Source organism: Dama dama, chromosome 32 (assembly GCF_033118175.1).
Source record: "Dama dama isolate Ldn47 chromosome 32, ASM3311817v1, whole genome shotgun sequence".
In the NCBI taxonomy this organism is placed as follows: Eukaryota; Metazoa; Chordata; class Mammalia; order Artiodactyla; family Cervidae; genus Dama; species Dama dama.
In genome coordinates this window covers 22,036,071-22,054,021 of record NC_083712.1, presented here as the reverse complement: position 1 = coordinate 22,054,021, position 17,951 = coordinate 22,036,071, and the positions used below count along the sequence as shown (strand labels likewise).

At 40.3% G+C, this 17,951-nt stretch overlaps 1 protein-coding gene across 1 annotated transcript; it reads left to right on the top strand.

Annotated features, from left to right (window-relative positions):
- Positions 1-2,037: 2,037 nt before the first annotated feature.
- Positions 2,038-16,250, top strand: CCDC110 (coiled-coil domain containing 110). Its single transcript, XM_061134779.1, has 3 exons — positions 2,038-2,482; positions 12,900-13,060; positions 13,899-16,250. The coding sequence occupies exons 1-3, from the start codon at positions 2,038-2,040 to the stop codon at positions 16,008-16,010; spliced, it is 2,718 nt and encodes a 905-aa protein (XP_060990762.1). The 3' UTR covers positions 16,011-16,250.
- The last annotated feature ends 1,701 nt before the right edge of the window (positions 16,251-17,951 follow it).

Here is a 17,951-nt window from a genome sequence, read left to right as displayed (position 1 = left end):
CAAAGAACAGGGTCTCCATGCGTGTCTCTTGGTGTGAGGCCCTCACAAGGGGCCTCTTCTGGGATACCATTCATATCGTACACACTTTAATTATTAAAGACATTTTAAAAATGTATTATAACTTTGTTGGCTCCAAAGATGGGCTTGTTGTATATTAATGATAATGATTTTCTGACAAATAAATTATTTTTTAAAAGTTATTCTTTAGTTTACAAAAGAGAAATGAATCTTATAATCAAATGATCTTTTTGACCCTTACATCTAAAATCAACTGAACTTCTAAGTAAAGAACTGCTACTCTGACTGATGAATTGATTGGGAAGTATCTTAAAAGTAGAGTAGATGTCTACTGAAATTAGTACGCAAGCCAAATTTGAGTTTTTGATACTGTAACTCTTATCATCTGCTTTTTATATCCTGTACTGAACGGTATGGTTGAATCATCCCATTTAAATCCACAAGTAATTTCTGCGTACACATCTGCCATCCTAACCTACAAACATTACACAGACAAATCAGCTATTGTAGAATATTACATTATGTTAATTATCATGTTATTAGATATTAATATATAATGTTGCATAAAATAAAATTTTTATAGTAATTTCTTGTTATGGAAATTTCATTAGTATAGGGATTAACTTCCTAAAATGTAATGCTTTTTTATCTACATTCTCCCTTCAAAATACTGAAATTTACTTAGAAGAGTAATTTGACAGATATATTGGTGAAAAGGTTTGCAGCTCTTCAGAAAAAGTTAACTTTGTCACCATCAATCATCAATGGAGAACCTAAGTTCTCAAAATTACAGTTTGTCAAAACGGTCTACAACACCACAAGAAAGACTGCCAAATCTTCCAGAGGCCATTTTTATAGGCTAGGAAACAAGAAATGGACAGCTAGTAAACAATGAAATTATGATAAAGAATTTCATTTCCATGAAACCGAGCCACATAATTATTATATAATAAATTATTCCATCATGACTTGAAATTCCTCACTGTGACTTAAAATCTGAACTTTCAATTATTTTATATTACATCTATAATGGCTGTTATCACAAAATAATAACATATACTCATTTAATAGATTCACTTCAACAGCTCCATTTTCTGATGGACAAGGGGGTTGACTGTGGCCAGGGTCAACCAGTCTTTACTTGAACAAGCCCCAGCTTCCAAGGCAACATCCATCTTTTACAAGTGGTTTACCTAGGTGCACAGAAAACCAGCATGCTCTACAAATGAAGATTGGCCCCTCTGCGACAGCGCTAATGTGTACATTTCAATACACTGCTATTGTAAGTTCATTACTGGAAATAGGGGTCTTCTTTTAACCGCAGCAAACAAATGTCCCTGTCTAGGATAGTTTGAATCCCAAGTCGCTGAAACTGACCTGACAGATGGGTTGAAACAAGAGGACCAGAACAGAATAAAACAATGAAATGGCGATCAGAGAGATCAGAGAAGGCAGGGAGTTCCTAGGTGTCTGTGTCTCTCCAAACACCCAACTCTGTCCACACAACTTCAGCTCAACAGGTGCTGCGTTAAGGCAGAGTCTGATCAGTTTCTGGATGAGCAGGGGAGACGCGGGGGGCAGGGAGCAGGGCGCCCTAATGAGTTTGTCCCTGGATTTGGGGGGCACAGCAAAGGTGGGTGGAGAAGGAAATGGCAACCCACTCCAGTATTCTTGCCTAGAGAATCCCGTGGACAAAGGAGCCTGGTGGACTGCTGTCCATGGGGTCGCACAGAGTCGGACACGACTGAAGCGACTTAGCAGCAGCAGCGAAGGTGGGACCTTCCCACCACGCGACCGTTGCAGGCGTCGCTCGGGCGGGGCGGGCGTTTGGGACCCGGGACCCCAGACCCCAGTGCGCATCTTCCTCCTCCCCACCCCCACCGCTGCGCGCGCCCCCACTGCCCCTCGAGCGGTCCCCGCCACCCCGTTGCCAAGCAACGAGATGCCCGGGCTAGAAGCAACCGAGCAGAATGCCTGGGAGGAGGGAAGGCAGTTGGGAAGAGGCCTTGAGTAGCAGAAATGAGCCCGGGTAAGAGCCAGGCTGGGGTGGGGCTGGCCTTTGAGGGGGCGCCCTGGGAGGTGGACGGGTACTGGAGAGCGCCGCCTCCCCGACCCCGGCCCCTTCGCCCCCAGAGCGAGTCGGGTCTGGAGTGCGGATCTGCAGGACTAGCCGCGCACCTCCGCCGGCCCGGAGGAAGGCATACCCGGGCCCGCCCCGCCTCCGGCCCAGCGCGCCCTCCGGTGGCCGCTCAGTGCGCCCGCGCCCTCATCCCCAGGCCTAGTCTTCCTTCTCCCCAGGCCTCGTCTCCCTCCTCCAGGCAAAGCCAACAGTCCGAAGCCCAGTGCTGTTTTGTTACAGAAAAGCGTCCTGAGGAAGAGGATGAGGTTGACTGCGTCCTCCTTTCAGCATCCAAGATCCTAAATTCTTCTGAGGGGGTAAAGGAAAATGGTAGCAGTGAAACAGGTAAAAAAAAAAAAAACCTCCCGGCCAAGCTCGGCCGCAGTGATCCCTCCGCCTTTTTACTGTAGTAAAACTACAATAAATAACGTAGCAACCAGCACGCCGCCTAAATCCCCTGGCCCAACTGGTGTACTTCCAGTAACTTCATCTAGTAATAACAGTAACTAACACGGAATATTTCCTTTGGCCCACGTACTGTCCTGAGCACTTAAATGGATCAACTGGATATTCACAACAACCTTAAGAAGTAGGTCCGACCGTTCTCCTCATATTACAGGTGAGGAAACTGAGTGAGGCACAGAGAGGTTAACTAACTCCCCAAGGTCACACAGCGAGTGATAGAGCCAGTATTCATCAGGGTAGCTGCAAATGTCCAGGCCTTAACACACCTGCTGCACTCTACTGCTTCTCTGAATATCAAATAAGAAATTGCTGATTTTTCTGGACAATCACTAAAAAGATACTGATTCTTTCCAAAAGAACTGTTTTTATAGTAAATATCTGTGGACTACTGGAAGGGGAGGGTGTTTGAAATAATTAAAGAGCTTCAGTTTTCAAGCTCTGTATAAACCATGAATAAGATGTGCGGGGGGGGGGGGGGGGGGGGGGTTGGGGGGTGGGGAGGGCGCATCTGAGCACACTGAAGTTGGAGTCTGGCTTCCTCCAGAGAGGCTGGAGGAGGCTCCAGGGCTCTCAGAGGGGCCTGGTGTTCATGAGAGATGTCAGGGGAGGCCGTCTCTAAACTGATGGGCCATGTTTGGATCTACAGTTGCCCCTAAGCCACACGGGACACATGGGCCATCCCCACACAGAGGGACTTGGAGAAGTAACTGGAGATCTGAGGTCAGGACAGGTTTGTCCACCTTCAGAGACCAGGGACCTTCACAAAGGCTTTGTGAAGGGCTTTGAAAACAGGGCGGGTGCAGCCATGCCCCTGTAGATAAAGACAACGGGATGCCGGTGACCACCAGGATAAGCCATACCTCAGTGGCCCCCATGGGGACAGTGGGCTGACCTGCCCCCTCTCTGCTCTTCTGAGCACCACCCATATTCTGGGGGGAGGCCAGGCAGGCACCCCTGTGCAATGTGTGGGTGGGTAGGTGGGTGGGGGGGTTCCAGAAGTCCTGACCCAGGGAGAAGTCCTCACAGACAGTTCAGACAGCTCCACACTGCAGGGAGAGCGTTTAAGGTCAGAAGAGACTGAGGGACTTGAATTTGGCAAGACTGTGTGTTCTCTAACGTGAGCAGGATGTAAGGCTCTGGAGGAAAATGCCAGCGTTCACAGAAAATGATGTTATGTACAAAATAGCACATAGGCTTGGCTGAGAAATCCTGTCTTTCTCGCTAGAGCGTGGTGGGTATAAGGCAGGGGCTCAATCAGTGAGAGATATGCTAAGACAGGCATGATGAAGGGTGGCAGGGATCTTCTGCCTACAACTAAAGACAAAACTTGGACGTGTGACCCTGTGCCCTGCCGTCCTTCTGTTCTCTTAGCTACACTTCATCATCACCAAGATTTCTGTTCTTTGGGTACTGACCAACAGAACATTAATGTGATTTGCATAAATAACACTGAATTACAATGCCCTGCAATAGTTCTCAGGTCTCTTGATTTAAAATAGTTAATATATGAAGTGGTGGAGTATATGGAATGTCAGAGGTGGGTGGGGAGTGGGCGATTTTATTTCAAACAGGATGGGAGAAGACTTCATTAGCAGATGACATCTGAGCAAAGGCCTGAAGGAGGTCAAGGAGTCGTCAGTGCAGATTTCTGGGGAAAGAACATTCCAGGAAGAGAGGACAGCAGCTGCAGGGGCCCTGAGGTGGGAGGAGGCCTGGTATGTTTGAGGAATAGCTAGTGACAGGGGCAGAATGAGCGAGGAGGAGGAGGATGGCAGGAGGGTTCAGAGAGGAAACTGGGCTTTGCAGTTCCATGTATGATGAGAGGGCTTGTTCTGAGCAGACCAGGAAGCAGTGAACTGGAGCAGTCATCCCTGCTGTCCATCTCAATTAGAAATTTTAAATTTACCAAAGCAACATCATACTGATAACATCCTTGCTACTACAGTAATATTAGTAACGTTTTCTTGAGTACTTACTGTATGCCACGCACCGTGTAAGGCTTTGCCTAGAAACTAGACAGTGATCCCTCACGGCAAGCATCTGGCGAAGTCAGGATTCCAGCCCAGGCAGCCTGGCTGCAGAGCTCCCGGGACAGTGCCTTGTGCAGGGATATACCCTCCCCTGTGCCCTACTTTTCCCCATAGGATTTACTCCCGTCCTACACACTCTATCCTCCGTGCCCCTCACTAGAAGGGACGCTTCACATGGGCAGAGATGTTGCATGTCTTGTTCAACTGTAAAGATCGCCAGCACCTTGGACAGTACTTGATAGATAGCAGGTGTTAAAAACAGTTGTTGCATGAATGAATGAAGGCTTGCATGGAGCAGCTCACAAGGCTTCAGAAAACAATTCCTTCTAGGTGTGAATGGGAATTGCCACAGCAAAACTCAGTGTTTGAACCTGAGAATTAAAAAGCTTCAATTACAGAGTATCTAGCTTCATATATAGAATTATTACCACATTGCATTTTTAAAATTCATTTGTTCTCCCTGCTCTGTGAGCTACAGCTATGCCCTTAAAACTTTCTCTACACGTTGAACGGGCTGCCCTGATAGCTCAGTGGTAAAGAATCCACCTGCCAACGCAGGAGACTTGGGTTTGATTCCTTGGTGGGAAAGATGCCCTGGAGAAGGAAACAGCAACTCACTGCAGTTTCTTGCCTGAGAAATCCCATGGACAAATTTGGTGGGCTACAGTCCAAGGGGTCAGACATAACTTAGCGACTAAACAACAAAAATACATCTACTATGACATAAGCTCCTTTAGACTTTAGAATAAATTCCCCATATCTTTACCTAAAGTATCTCAAAAGGCATCCTGTTGCAAACTATCTTGTTTTTAAATTCTGATATTTAAATATGAAACAGCTAGAGAATTTAAGTTGAATCTAATCTGAGTAATATTTCTTTCAATCTGAATAGAGATAAAGCCTCTTCAGGACTGGCACCACATCCTCTACTTAGTCTAAATACTTCCCAATATTGTACGTTTAGCAAGGACTTAATATACTGTGACATGTGATTCTGTTCCCTCTCCTGTGCTTCATTCATAACTTCTTTTCCAATTCTAGAAACACAAAATCCTATGTGGTTCTTTAAGTATTGATGAATTTTAAAATTATCTTCCCATTGGGAATAAGGAGCAGCCAGTGTCTCTGAAACTCATAAGAAAAAGAAAAAGTTCTTTTGATAGCTTTTTAAAATAAATGACTCTCTCTGCCTACCCTGTATCTTCACTGAATCATTGGAACTTTGCTGGAGAAAAACACTCACTTCTGAGTCATACTGTGGATCTCAGTGCTATTTGGAAGTTACTTTATTTCCCCAGAAAACACTTTATCAAGCCCTCTCCAAGATAACTATTTCACTTTTCTTGTTTCATGAAATCTCCAGCACCTCTCACCACTACCTCTTAATGGGGAACATGATCTCATACTGTATGAAGAAATTAGAAGCAGTCAGGCCCAAACACCCTGACCCGCAAGGGTGCCCACTCTCACCACTGCTATTCAACATAGCTTTGGAAGTTTTGGCCACAGCAATCAGAGCAGAAAAAGAAAGAAAAGGAATCCAGATAGCAAAAGAAGAAGCAAAACTCTCACTGTTTGCAGATGACATGATTCTCTACTTAGAAAATCCTAAAGACTCTACCAGAAAATTACTGGAGCTAATCAATGAATATAGTAAAGTTGCAGGATAGAAAATTAACACACAGAAATCCCTTGCATTCCTATACACTAACAATGAGAAAACAGAGAGAGGAATTAAGGAAACAATACCATTCACCATTTCAACGAAAAGAATAAAATACTTAGGAATATATCTACCTAAAGAAACAAAAGACCTATATATAGAAAATTATAAAACACTGATGAAAGAAATCAAAGAGGACACAAATAGATGGAGAAATATACCGTGTTCATGGATTGGAAGAATCAATATGGTGAAAATGAGTATACCACGCAAAGCAATCTATAGATTCAATGCAATCCCTATCAAGTTACCAACAGTATTTTTCACAGAACTAGAACAAATAATTTCACAATTTGTATGGAAATACAAAAAACCTTGAATAGCAATCAAGGAATTTGCTTTGCAATAGCAAAGCAATCTTGAGAAAGAAGAATGGAACTGGAGGAATCAACCTGCCTGACTTCAGGCTCTACCGCAAAGCCACAGTCATCAACACAGTATGGTACTGGCACAAAGACAGAAATATAGATCAATGGAACAAAATAGAAAGCCCAGAGATAAATCCACGAACCTATGGACACCTTATCTTTGTCAAAGGAGGCAAGAATATACAATGGAGAAAAGACAACCTCTTTAACAAGTGGTGCTGGGAAAACTGGTCAACCATTTGTAAAAGAATGAAACTAGAACACTTTCTAATACCATACACAAAAATAAACTCAAATTGGATTAAGGATCTAAATGTAAGAGCAGAAACTATAAAACTCCTAGAGGAGAACACAGGCAAAACACTCTCTGACATAAATCACAGCAAGATCCTCTATGACCCACCTCCCAGAATATTGGAAATAAAACCAAAAATAAACAAATGGGACCTAATGAAATTTAAAAGCTTTTGCACAACAAAGGAAACTATAAACAAGGTGAAAAGACAGCCTTCAGAATGGGAGAAAATAACAGCAAATGAAGAAACAGACAAAGGATTAATCTTAAAAACATACAAGCAACTCCTGCAGCTCAATTCCAGAAAAATAAATGACCCAATCAAAAAGTGGGCCAAAGAACTAAACAGACATTTCTCCAAAGAAGACATACAGATGGCTAACAAACACATGAAAAGATGCTCAACATCACTCATTATCAGAGAAATGCAAATCAAAACCTCAATGAGGTACCACTTCACACTAGTCAGAATGGCTGCTATCCAAAAGTCTACAAACAATAAATGCTGGAGAGGGTATGGAGAAAAGGGAACCCTCTTACACTGTTGGTGGGAATGCAAATTAGTAGAGCCACTATGGAGAACAGTGTGGAGATTCCTTAAAAAACTGGAAATAGAACTGCCATATGACCCAGCAATCCCACTCCTGGGCATACACACCGAGGAAACCAGATCTGAAAGAGACACGTGTACCCCAATGTTCATCACAGCACTGTTTATAATAGCCAGGACATGGAAGCAACCTAGATGCCCATCAGCAGACAAATGGATAAGAAAGCTGTGATGCATATACACAATGGAATATTACTCAGCCATTAAAAAGAATTCATTTGAATCAGTTCTAATGAAGTGGATGAAACTGGAGCCCATTATACAGTGTGAAGTAAGCCAGAAAGAAAAACACCAATACAGTATACTAACGCATATGTATGGAATTTAGAAAAATGGTAATGATAACCCTTTATGCAAGATAGAAAGAGACACAGATGTATAGAACAGACTTTTGGACTCTGTGGGAGAAGGCGAAGCAGGGGGGGTGGGGAATGATCTGAGAGAATAGCATTGAAACATGTATATTATCAATTGTGAAACAGATCACCAGTCCAGGTTTGATGCATGAGACAAGTGCTCAGGGCTGATGCATTAGGATGACCCAGAGGGATGGGATGGGGAGGGAGGTGGGAGGGGGGTTCAGGATGGGGAACACATGTAAATCCATGGCTGATTCATATCAATGTATGGCAAAACCACTACAATATTGTAAAGTAATTAGCCTCCAACTAATATAAATAAATGAAAAAACAAAACAAAACAAATTCTGCTGAGCTACCTGGCTGTGTCCCACACTCTCTGCTGCCCCCACTTGCATGGAAGGATTGTCCCTGCTCCATCACAGGCCATTTCCTCCAGATCGCATCTCTCCTGGAATTCTGTAGTTCTTAACTTTGGCCTCATTCTCCAGAATTATTCTTCTCCATTTCCACTACATGATTTCCACAGCAAGCAGGTAGATTAGACTCTCTCAAGTTAAAAAAATTCTTGGACCTTCATATCTCTTCCTCAAATGCCTCTCCCCACCAGGCACCTTATCCCCTGCCACAGTAAAACCAGAAAATGCTGCCTATATATATATATCCAATGTCACAAACCTCCACCTTCCACAGGAGAATGAGACGGAGGGAGGGAGGTCCATGTAGAAGCCATCTAGAAAGCCCACGCTCTTTCCTTAAGATCTTCATTCGCTATATCTCTTGACCAAGTCTTTGGATTTCTTTTTGCCCCACATTTCTTACTCCATCTTAGCAAAAGGAGTCCTTATATTTAGCCCTAAACTTGCAAGTCCTAACAAGACAAAGGAAATCTGTGCAGAAAAGGGAGGCTGTTGTTGCAGGTGCAGGAAGAGATAAAATTGTGAATAGGAAATCCATTAAGAATAAAGCTAAAGGCTGGGAATGTTTACAGCAATAATATCTTATCTTTGGGTTTAAATAGTTTTGTGAGCATTATAGTTACAGAACAAAGTGTGAACATCATGAAACGTAAAAATACTATCACTATCAAACATCATGACAACTGGGGAGCAAATGTGGGCGGAAGGATGAGACCAATTTTCTCAAGATTTACTTCCTTTTTTGGCATGGATGGAGTAAATCAACACTGAATATTCACATCAGAAATGTATGTTACTTGCAGGCGGCTTCTTTACCTGCTGAGCCACCAGGAAAGCCCCACTTAAAACATAAAATTTCCAATCTCTTAATCCTTTTCATGACCCATTTCCAATATTTTAGAGGACTCTCATAGGAAATAATCTCTCATGTAGTGAGTAAAAATCTGAATACTAGCAATAAATTTGACTATTTGCAGTTTTCTTTAACAAATATGTCTAATATTATTATTCAAAAGTAGAATGCATAATATCCCATTGATTGAAAATCATTTTTTTTTTTCACTTATGTGTCTAGAGAGCTGAACAAGGGTGGGAACCTAAAGTTTTGTTGTTGTTTTTCAGTCACTAAGTCGTGTCTGACTCTTTGTGACCCCATGGACTGCAGCACACCAGGCTTCCCTGTCCTTCACTGCCTCCTGGAGTTTGCTCAAACTCATGTCCATTGAGTCAGTGATGCCATCCAACCATCTCATCCTCTGTCAACCCCTTCTCTTCCTGTCCTTAATCTTTCTCAGCATCAGGGTCTTTTCCAATGAGTTGGCTTTTTGCATCAGATGGCCAAAGTATTGGAGCTTCAGCTTTAGCATCAGTCCTTCCAATGAATATTCAGGGTTGATTTCTGTTAGGATTGACTGGTTTGAGCTCCTTGCTGTCCAAGGGACTCTCAAAAGTCTTCTCCAGCACCACAGTTTGAAAGCATCAGTTTTTCAGTGCTCAGTCCTCTTTATGGTCCAGCTCTCTCATTCATACATACTGGAAAAACCATATGTAGCTTAGACTATACGGACCTTTGTCGGCAAAGTGATGCCTCTGCTTTTAATATGCTATCTTAAAAAAAAAAAAAATGCTATCTAGGTGTGTCATAGCTTTCCTTCCAAGGAGCAAGCATCTTTAATTCTGTATGGTGGGATTCTAGGTGATATATTCTTTTTTCATTTGCATTTTGCTCTATTAATATTTGAGTTCATCAGAAGAGGTTATTTTATTTATTTTTATTTTACTTTTTAAAATTAATTTATTTCAATTGGAGGCTAATTACTTTACAATATTGTAGTGGTTATTTTAGAGTTTAAAAAACTTTGGGATGACTTACAGGACTGGTCCAGACCTTGAGTTCCTTTTTTTCTCTCTGAGACGAACATTTCTGACTACCATTTATTCCCAGTAAGATGCAAAGCTGAGCGGTAACTAGATGGACTCACTGTCCATCTGTGCCCTGTGATGAAGGTGGGATTCTTCAGTTGGCCAAATGACTCCAGGTTGTGAACGAGAGCTGCTCTTGCAGTGATAAGGGCCAGATTGGGACGGGATGGGAGGGAAGATGCTTTGCAACCAGATTCTATAACATCTGGCAAGCTTCCATTCCAAAGGAGATATGCTGAACTCTTTAGAAACCTTCTCTTAAACATCAGAAATTGCCAGCCTAGGGGGAACATTCTAACATAACTCTCATTTCATTTACGACATTAAAAAAAATTTTTTTTAAATTTTGCATATGTCACAAAATTTGCAAATATTATATAGTCTCTCCCCTACTGCAGATCTATGATCTGTTTTTTAGGAAGGAACACACAGATCTTTATAGCACTTTGCTTAAGAACATGACAAGACCTATGTTCTATTAATCCAAACTGTTTTCCAGATTAAGGAAGAAAAACATCACATGGCTGTTGCGTAGACACTGAGACCTATATAATACTTGGCCAAGGGTCTCCCGTCATATGAGAATTGTTCATTTTTATACCAAAAAATGTATAGTTTATATCCCTGAAACAAAGATATCTAAGTTTCAGAGTATTCTAAGTTTGGTGTTACAAGTTAATGATTTATTATAAAAGTAAAACCACTGTTACAACCTCAAGTAGGTGCAATATTTTAAGCCAGATGAAAATTATTTCTTGTTATACAAGTAGCACTGGGTTTATCCTAATGTGAACATCAGTCTTCTCATTATCTCTTTGCCTCACCATCCAAGGAAGCTGAGACTGCTTTCTATTCACATTGTTTAAAAATAACAATTAAGAATTAAATCACATCACTTTTCAATTTTACTTTTTAGAACATGGCTGTGTATCAGAATCAGAAAATCAAATCCAACCACAATCAGCTTTGAAAGTGAGTATATTTGATTTTATTTTCTCAGAAAACCTGTGTAAAGTCTGATATTTCTCAGAATACTTGAGAGTGAGCAAGAATAATTAAGAATGTAAGCCAGCCACCTGACCTTCCACATGATTCCTGTAATAGGCAACTTTGGGGGATATTTTTTTTTAATTCTAACAAAGTGTGCGTTCATGCGTGCTAAGTCACTTCAGTCGTGTCTGACTCTGTGTGACCCCATGGATTGTAGCCCGTCAGGCTCTTCTGTCCATGGGATGCTCCAGGCAAGAATACCGGAGTGGGTTGTCATGCCCTTCTCCAGGGGATCTTCCTGACCCAGGTCTTCTGCATTGCAGGCAGATTCTTTACCATCTGGGCCACTAGGGAATCCCATAACAAAGTATATGTTCACCTACAGATGTTCAATTGCATCCCTGTATAACTTTGTTTTAGGCCCTTCAGCAACAACTGGAATCGTTTCAGGCTCTCCGAATACAGACTCTGCAAAATGTTAGCATGGTATGTTTCTTTTAATTTACATAGAAAATATCCAAACTGAGGACACCATCATACATGTCTAAGCTGACAAACCCTAGCCAATTGATCACTTGAAACTAAATGTAATAAAATAGAGCTGCAATCTATTCTAGACCCCAAATTTGCAGGAAACTGCATTGTTATACCTGTATTTTTTTTTTTAAAAAATGTATGTTTAAACTGCTACCTGTATACAGTCTACAAATAGGGACTCTCGTCATAAGTGATAGAAAATCTAACTCAAAGTGAGGAGAAAGTGCCCTTTGCCAGCTCTGGTAATGAAAACCCCAGGGATAGTGCACCTGGGGATGGCTTTATCCGTATGACCAGGACTACATCATCGGAGAACCAGCCTCACTCCTTATCATGGTTCTGCTTTTGACAGTATCGGATTCTCAGACTCCAGGTGGTAGCAAAAGGGTTGCTAAAAGTTGCGGCCTTTATCTTTCCAGACTCCAGTTAGAGAAGAAACTCTGCTTTTCTCTCTTAGCAGTTTGTCCTCATTCTGATGGCCTCACATGCATTCTTGAAAGCAGTCCCTGTTCAGAGGGCGGCAACGCTCTGACTGGTCACATGCTCACCCCTTGGAGCTGGAGGTGGGCTCTCTACCACCACGAAAGGCATAGGGACTTTATCCAGAAGAAACAAGGGGTAGTGTTGACAGGATAAGGTGTGGATACTGGGGGTACAGATCACAACACATTACAACTAGAGGCCCTTAAACCTCATCCTGATATTCCTGTACTAGAAGCAAGTGTGGGGAAACGGGAAGAGAAGATAAAATCCTCCTGAGGCTGACACAACAGATTCCATTCTGATGACAGAGTCAAGGATCTCTGATTTATTCAACAATGTAAAAATCAAACCTCTAAAGTTATTTTAATTCAGAAGATTTTACTTTCCTCAGTTAAGTCTTTCTGATTTTATAATCACATAGTAAAGGCATATCTTTCTTAAAGATTCCTTCAATGATAGAGATTACAATAAGTTTAATTTATATTTTATATGATGGCCAATAATTTTTATGTGTAGGAAATTTAAAGATATCTTTTAATTATATCTATTATTCTTGTGCATTCCTAAGTTTATAAATCAAGGTCTGACATTCTTAATTTGTCTTTTAAAGGTACAGTCTGAAATCAGTGAAATATTGAACAAAAGTATTATTGAAGTAGAAAACCCACAACTTAACCCAGAAAAAAATCTAGTATTCGGCACACACAATGAAACGGCTTTGGTATGTTCTTCAACATAAAACCATTTCTACATTTAGGTACTTCAGAAATGTTACAACCTTTGATCTTCATCTTTACATTCTCCCCTTCTTCACAGGGTGACTGGATTGTCAGAGGTGAAAATAAGGAAACTCCTGTCCTGAAAACCCTAAAAGATGTATGTTTACCTCCTCCATACTTCTACAATTTTCTTGTTTCTCTTAGAAGAGCATATGAGGGGCATTTGACTTAGTCCAGATATCTAAAGATTCCCAAGTAAACTGAAATGCAAGGCAGCTTTTATAGCCTTTCTGTTCACTTATGAGTTCTCCTACTTTTAGGATTGACTTAGACCTAGAGTGAATTCTCTAGAACAGGTCCAAACCAGAGTCACTGTGTCTCCACTTATTAGAACTCACATTTCCAGAACAGTCATAGCCCTAGATACACTTGAAACTAGGAAGACAAGCTAAGGTTGACATACAGAAAGAATGAAAATTTTCATTTTCCTTAAACTTCCCTTTGAACTATGGCTTCTCTCTTCCCCATCAATGTATGATGGTCTCTTGAGAAATGCTGGATTTCTATTTCTGAAATTGAGGGGTTGGCCCTGCTATCTCACTACTTAAGGAAATAAGTATAATTTCTAAGCAAACCGTGAAGACCAGAGTTACAGACCTCAAAATAAAGGTAGATTTTCCTGCAGAAAAAGGAATCATACTCGTTAGGCTTCTCTGCTGCAGAAATGGATAAAATGTTCATTCTGGTTGTAAAAATATATCCTCCCCAAAATATTGTCTTAATTTGTTGGTCATGTAGCAAATGATAGTACATCTATAGTGTGATTTTTATTTTTACTAGCCTGTAGAGAATCAAGAAGAAATCCTTTCTACGGAGAAAATTCATCATTTTGAGGATTCCAGGACTCTTCATTCAGCAGAGGAAAAATTCAGTAGTGATAGTATTGACAGTCTTCCTCAAAGTATAGATGTTCCATGCCAGATACATTTCAAGGACATACTAACTCAGAGAACTCTGACAGATAATTCAGCTTCAGAAAATTCTGACAGGTTGAAGAATTATAATAACTTGTATAATTTTCTACCTAATGCACCTCAAAATGGGATGTCTCAAGCTGAGACGCTAATTCTGGATAAGTCCAGAATGACAATGCCTCTTCTCAATAATGGATTTTGTGAAAATTTAGATGGTATTTGCCATTCCATCAAACAAATGAAGGAAGAGCTTCAAAAGTCACATAATAGGGAACTGGCACTTACAAACGAACTGCAGACTTTAAAAGCTGTTCCAAGGCACGGGAATTATGACCTGCCCTCCATTCACAAGGAAAAGAAAATTTTTATTAAGGAAGAAAATATTGAAAGTAACTTAAGTGAAGATATAAAATCAAAGAGAATTTTGGAATTAGAGGCATTAGTAAACAAATTGCTCCCACTTAGGGAAACAGTGTCAAAATTCCATGTGAATTTTTGTAGGAAATGTAAAAAATTATCCAGGAGTGAAATACACAGGGGAAAAAGGAATGAGAAAAACAATAAAGAAATTCCTATCACTGACAAGAATATTGCAGATTTAAAACTCCATTCCAGAGTCCCGAGACATACATTGGCATTCTTTGACCCAACAAAATATGAAATGAAAGACAAAGAAAAACAACCATTTACAGTAAAACAAGGATCAATAATAGTTGAAAATGAGAAAACATCCAAAGTCAATTCTGTTACTGAGCAATGTGTAGCAAAAATTCAGTACTTACAGAATTACTTGAAAGAATCTATGCAAATACAGAAAAAAGTAATGAAACTAGAGAATGAAAACCTAACCCTTAAAACAAAAATTAAACCTCTTGTCTTTACCACACAATCTCTGATACAGAAAATTGAAATGTATGAAAAGCAACTTAAGACACTGGTTGAAGAAAAGAATACTCTCCAGTCCAAGTTAACTAAAACAGAAGAAGATGGCAAAGAATGTCTTAAAGAATTGAAAAAAATAGTTAGTAACTATAATGTTCTCCAAGGACAAAATAAAACCCTCGAGGAAAAAAACAGTCAACTTTCTTTGGAGAATCAACAAATAATAGAAACATTAGATCAACTAAAAAGTAAGGAACACAAAACTCAAAGTGATATGGCCATTGTCAGTAATGAAAACAAACGATTGAGCATAGAAATGGAATCAATGAAAACAAATGTTCTATTGATACAAGAGGAAAAAGAAATGTTAGAGAAAAAAACACATCTGCTTCTAAAGGAAAAAGATGCACTGGAAAATGAACTGAAAGAAAACCGCCTAGAGACAGCACAGCTAAAAGAGAAAGAAAGATTGGCAAAAATCGAACAAGAGACACTTCTTCAAATAGTAGAAACAGTTAAAAATGAAAAGCTTAATCTTGAAACAACCTTACAAGAATCTACTGCTGCGAGAGAGATGATGGCAAGAGAAATTGAGGACATTCAAACGTACCAATCTACTGCGGAAGAGAATTTCCTGCAAGAAATAAAAAATGCAAAGTCAGAAGCAAGTATTTATAAGAATAGTTTGTCAGAAATGGGCAATGAATGTGAACTGTTATCAAAAATGGTAATGGAAATTAAGACCGATAATCAGCTTCTAAAAGAAGAACTAAAAAAAAATAGTCAAGAAACTATAAAATTTGAAAATAGCATCTGTAGACTTGAGGAAGACAAAATACTCTTAGAAAACTACGTAAGGAGTATAGAGAATGAAAGGGACACCTTGGAATTTGAGATGCGGAATCTTCAAAGAGAATATTCAAATCTAAGTGAAAAAATCTGCAGTCACCATACTGACCTCTCAAAAATGGGTCATGTTTCAAGGAAAGATAAATTCCATTTTGACATCTATGATATTTATGAAGACACCTCTAGTCCTGGGAATAGGCCTTTAGCCCTGGGTTTGAAAGGTATGTATATCTTGGTGGATTCATAGAAGTGTGTTTAAGATTTCTTTTGTCTATCAGGTTTAGCCAGAGGACAGTAATAAGAAGGTGAACACTATTTTTGTAAGATTTGTATCCAATTCATTACATAGTGGAATTTCTTAGAGATTTTGGTCCTTTGATGAGATGTGTTATTTTATTTATACTACTTCTATATATTGTATATGGCTAAAGCAACTTTGGTAGCAAGCAGGAAATTTTTTTAATTATTATTTTTCCACAGTACACATAGCAGTCCCATTTTTTCAAAAATTCTTCTCTTTTTTCTCCCAGGAACTCCGAGTAAACTGTATCAACTGCTTCCATCCAAGACATGTAAATAAATTTCCGAAAAACATTTCAAAATCTTTCATCCGGGTACTTTTTTCAACAAAAAGTTTTAAATTGATCTCCACATCTGATCACAATTACCTTATAATTCATTGGGCTAGTTTTTAATTAGAAATTGGAATTAGGTATATATTCTTATGCTGTCAAGAACTATGAACACCTTGAGACTTTATCCAGTTTGTAAGCTAATGAGCTAGTGGGTTCCAGTGTCGTGGGTTCCAGTGGAAGACGTGAGAATCCTGGGTCAGAGACAAAGGAGCTGGTTGCTCACAGCAACAGCTGTAGGCAGAGGAACAGCACTTTCCCACAGGTGCTCCCAGTTCCTACAGGCAACATGAAAAAAGTCACACAGTGGTTATTTCAGAAGAAAACTCTGAGCTTTTCCTTTAAATACAATAACAGGTCAGATAGCCATGTTAACGTCTTTATTTGCTAATTCCATCTTCTCTACCATTATGGGGTTTATTTCTATTGACTGATTTTTCTCCCAGTTGTGGGTTACATTTTCCTGCTTCCTGGCACATCTAGTAGCTGTTTTTTGTTTTAAACTGGAAGATGGATTAAAAAAAAAAAAAAAAAAATTGTATTTACCTGTTTATTTTTGGCCATGCTGGGTCTTTGTTGCTTTTCTCTAGCTACGGTGCGCAGGCAACTCCAGCATGTAGGTTTCAGCAGTTGCTGCTCGCGGGCTCTAGGGCACAGGCTCAGTAGTTGTGACGTACACAGGCTTAGAAGCTCCATGGCATGTGAGATCTTCCGGGATCAGAGTGCAAAACTGTGTCTCTGTATTGCCAGGTGGATTCTTCACCACTGAGCCACCAGCGAAACCCGGATTTTTGTGAATTTTACATTGTTGAGCGTCTGAATTAGGTGTCTTCCTTTACAGAGGGTTGGACCTGGTTGTGCTCACTTCTGTTGGAACTGGTTGTGCTTGCTTCTCTTTCAGTCAGATCCTCTTGAGCCTGGTTTTTTAGACTTTCATTAGGGTGGGTGCAGAGTAGTCTCTAGCCTACCCTAGAAGCTCTGGAGCCACCGCCGAATGCAGAGAGGTGCGAACACCCCAGCCTTGACTTGTTTGGTGACATTTATCACTATGTAACTAAATGAATTTTTATTCATTTATGTCCACCTGGAAAAACCTCAGCTACTCTGAGACAAACTTATTTCCCCTTTGAGGCTCATGATACCCCTGATACTGTCTTTGAGATATTCATTCCACACTGTCCTTTGGAAAGGAAATAAAAATCTTAAATATTCCTTTAGAAAACTTTTTCAGTCTTCTTTAAAATTTTATTCTTTTAGAAAAAAAGTAAACAGTGATGAGGCATGAAATAAAAATATACATTTGACAACAGGAAAACTTCTCTGTGCCCTCTGAATCCCTTCAAAAGTCACATGGTGTATCTGGATTGACCTGGCTTCTCCATCATTGGAAAAAATCGGGTATAGAAGCAAAGCACTGCAGCCTCTACACATTCTGATTTTTCAGCTCTGGGAGGCCTAGAATGGCAGAGGGACAAATACTAAGAAAAAAACCAAGAATCAAAAATAACTCCCCCAACACATCATACTAATCAGTTCAGTTCAGCCGCTCAGTCGTG

Coding starts and splice junctions, on each gene's coding strand:
- CCDC110 (XM_061134779.1), top strand. CDS start 2,038: ATGAGCCCGGGTAAGAGCCAGGCTGGGGTGGGGCTGGCCTTTGAGGGG. Junction 2,483..12,899: donor AAATGGTAGCAGTGAAACAG/GTAAAAAAAAAA, acceptor TATTCTTGTGCA/TTCCTAAGTTTATAAATCAA. Junction 13,061..13,898: donor CACACAATGAAACGGCTTTG/GTATGTTCTTCA, acceptor TATTTTTACTAG/CCTGTAGAGAATCAAGAAGA.